The sequence below is a fragment of the Episyrphus balteatus genome, chromosome 4 (genome assembly GCF_945859705.1).
Source record: "Episyrphus balteatus chromosome 4, idEpiBalt1.1, whole genome shotgun sequence".
NCBI classification, from domain to species: domain Eukaryota; kingdom Metazoa; phylum Arthropoda; class Insecta; order Diptera; family Syrphidae; genus Episyrphus; species Episyrphus balteatus.
Window position 1 is genome coordinate 9,542,151 of NC_079137.1, and position 3,664 is coordinate 9,545,814.

Sequence of the window (3,664 nt, forward strand, 5' to 3'; positions counted from 1 at the left end):
TCTATATTTCCAGCAGAAAGTGAAGACTCTTCTCAGTTCGAAATCATTTTTTGAACAACTCTTCATCAAGAAAACTATCTTACAAAATCGAAGGTGTTGAAGATATTCAGAAAGTTTCTGAAGCAATAACTCACTTGAATCAAATTGAACAATGGTTAGAATGTTTTCATTAAAGTTTCCGCTCAAGTAAAATGATGAAGTCTCAGTTGAAAGAATCACTGGAGTACCAAGTGAAGTTGTTAAATTACGTATGAATTCGTCATCAAATGAAGATTCTTTTGATGATTTCAAGAGAAAAACACTTTTAAATTGTTCAACTTTGTTAGCATTTTTGATGAATTTTAAAAACTTTGAGTAAAATCTTGCTTCTGTTGTTAAGAATTCCGCAGCTAAAAGTACGACGAAGGCAACTAGAATTGTCGCAGTTAAATTCATGACTGAAAACTGTGTTCAATATCAAATTAAGAGTACCTACTCTACGATTTATTTATGGGTTGACTCTAATCATTTTTCCCAAACTACGAAGTGTCCTCTTCTAAAGGTTAATAGAATTTTAAGGGATATATTCCAAGTCCAGGTGTTATTATTGGACTTCTTCCTCATGTCTAACTTCAGTACATTTTCTATTTCGGACCTGTTATTTTTAAATATATAGTTAAATACAACACCGATTTGATTTATACGTTCTTTATTGCATAATATACCTAATTCCCGTGACTTAATTAAAATAAGGTAGTATTACTAGGCTATTGATTATGTCGAAATAAACATAGCAATAAGGAACTAAGGCGTTCACGGGTTTTTATTGCAGGAATCATTCAATGGGTTATAAAAGCAGAAAAAAACTGCGGAGTGCTATTAAATGAGAGGGTGGAAATTGAAGATAGGGATGCAAAAGTCCCCTTAAAAAATGCAAAAAAATGCTAAATTAATTTTCTTAATTTTTGCAGAAATTTAAAGCAACGTAGACTCAGATGGAATGCTTAAATCTTGAATTGATAGCTCTTTGTTTTCTTGTTATTCAAGATTCCGCTAAAAATTAAATATCAGTCATTTTCTATTTGTCTTTTAATAATTCATTTAAATTTAGTTAAATTTGGATATTGAATGCATTCAAAACTCTTCAAACCCACACAAATTCAATCAATTAATTTTAAGTTGGGAAAACGTAATTGCGTAAGTTAAAAATCCATTAGTTAGTGTCCTGTAGTATATGAAACAGCCTATCACTTAATCTACTACAACTATGTCTGTAAAAAAGTTTCTCCACGTATTATCAAGTCATATGGTAATACACACCTACCTTATCATAATTTAGTCACGTGAATTAGATTATGGAATAAAGAACATATAATTCAAATCGCTTGTGTAATTAATTACATATTGAAACAGGTCTGATATTGAAAATGTACTGTAGTTATGCATGGCGAAGCGGTCCGACAATAATATCCACCTTTGGAATATATCCCTTAAAATTCTATTAACCTTTAGAAGAGGGCACTTTGTAGTTTTGAAAAATGACTAGATTCAACCCATCGTACACTTCTTTTAATTTAATATTGAACATAGTTTCAGTCATGCATTTACCTGCGACAATTCTAGCTGCCTTCTTCGTAGTGCTAGTTGCTGAATTATTCACAACAGAAGCCAGTTTTTACTCAAAGTTTTTGAAATTCATCGAAGATGTTATTAAAATTGAGCAATTTGAAAGTGTTTTTCTCTTGAAATCATCAAAAGAATCTTCATTTGATGACCATTTCATAGCCGAACTTACAACATCACTTGGTACTCCGGTTATTCTATCAACTGAGACTTCATCATTTTACTTGAGTGGAGACTTCAATGAAAACATTCTAACAATTGTTCAATTTGATTCAACTGATTTATTACTTCAGAAACTTTCGGAATACCTTCAACACCTTCGATTTTGTAAGACAATTTTCGTGCTGAAGAGTTCTTCAAGAAATGATTTCGAATTGAAAAGAGTCTTCACTTTCTGCTGGAAATATAGAATGGTCAATGTGATAGCAGTTTTTCAAGACTTTTGGAATTCTTCGACTTTCTACAGTTACAGAAATTTTGGAGATCTTACAATTGAAGAATTTACCTGGAGCAAAAAGGATATTGTTATTTTTCCAGACCGTTTGCAAGACCTTGAGGGTATAAGGTTTCCAGTTCTTTTTGAACCTGCAGATTCCGGAATAATCATCAAAGTAAACTCTAAGGGTGAAACGATATATGGTGGTTTAATGGGAAATATTTTCAGTTCTCTTGCGAAGAAGATCAATGCTAGATTGCATAAGTCGAATGTAAATACATCATTTCTACGAAAAACTCATGAAGGTGTCATGAATGGAACAATTGAGATGTCAGGTAGAAGTCTCGTGTTTTCGTCAGACGACATTAAATGGTACACATACCCTATTGTAGTTTTTGATTGGAGTGTGATGCTGCCTGTTGAATCCAACATTCCTATTTACAAAGTGTTTGCATTTGTTTTCAACTGGGATTCTTTTGTAATAACAATCATGGGTCTCATTTTGCTATCTTTATCACTTGCAGCTTCCAACAGGTTTTCAGGATCAATTTTTAACTTTTTCTTCAATATTGATTGTTTTCGTGGAATGCTTGGGCAGGGTTTTACTGAAACACCGCAAGCCTCCTGCAGCACAAAAATCATATATTCAATGATATTTGTACTTGGAATTCTAATGGTTACTACTTACAATGCATTTCTGCAGTCCTTAATGACCACACCACCAGGAGAAAAAGTTATTAAATCATTCGATGATCTGCAAGCAAGTGGTCTAAAAATATACATTAATATTGCGGAAATCAAAGAATTGTCCATACTGAGACCTGATCTTATGGAAAAGTATTCAAATCTATTCCAAGTTGAAAGTAATTCAAGTGTTTTGAAAGAATTGCGAAACAGTCTTAATACCGATTGTGCGTTTATAGTAACTGGAATGAGTTGGATGAATTATGAAAATCAACAAAATTTCTTTAACCAAAAATTATTTCGTTGGTCTGAAGAATTGTGCTTTGTTAAAAATAGACTAATTGAAGTTATAATTAATGAAAATTCAATTTATAAAAAACTTTTGAATTTGCATATCTTAGAAACACAATCGAGTGGATTATTAGATTTTTGGATGAAAAAGTCTTTTTACGAATTACTTGCTGCTGGAAAAGTGAAAAGGTTAAAATTTGGATTGGACGAATTGGAACAACTTAAAGTTGAAGATCTTAAATGGTTTTGGATATCGACGGCATTAGCGTTGATGATCGCTGTTTTGTGCTTTGTTGGAGAAATTTGTGTTTTAAAATGGAAGAAATGGAGAACCAAGAATCACACCTGAAATTTACCTTCTTATCTTATTCTGGGACACTCTGTATTTGTAATATAAAAAATAAATGTTTTTGCCCTGGCTGAAAAGCTGGAAGAATTTGTTCAGTTTTTTGACGAAAATATATAAAAATTATGATAAAAGTAACTCTTATGTTAAAGCTTTTTATTGAACAAAATTAGGGAAAATTTAATTTTTAAGGAATTTCAGGAAAAACCTTGAATTATTTTAAAGGTGTTGGAGGTACAAAATCGGGGTTTTCATACAACATTTTGTTTTCAAAAGCTATTGGCAAAAGAACAAAATTAAAAAAG

General features: G+C 31.6%; 1 protein-coding gene across 1 annotated transcript; it reads left to right on the forward strand.

Annotated features, from left to right (window-relative positions):
- Positions 1-1,517: 1,517 nt before the first annotated feature.
- LOC129918121 (uncharacterized) lies at positions 1,518-3,362 on the forward strand. The gene has a single exon (XM_055998470.1). It carries the CDS (start codon positions 1,518-1,520, stop codon positions 3,360-3,362), a length of 1,845 nt encoding a protein of 614 aa, XP_055854445.1.
- The last annotated feature ends 302 nt before the right edge of the window (positions 3,363-3,664 follow it).

Coding starts and splice junctions, on each gene's coding strand:
- LOC129918121 (XM_055998470.1), top strand. CDS start 1,518: ATGACTAGATTCAACCCATCGTACACTTCTTTTAATTTAATATTGAAC.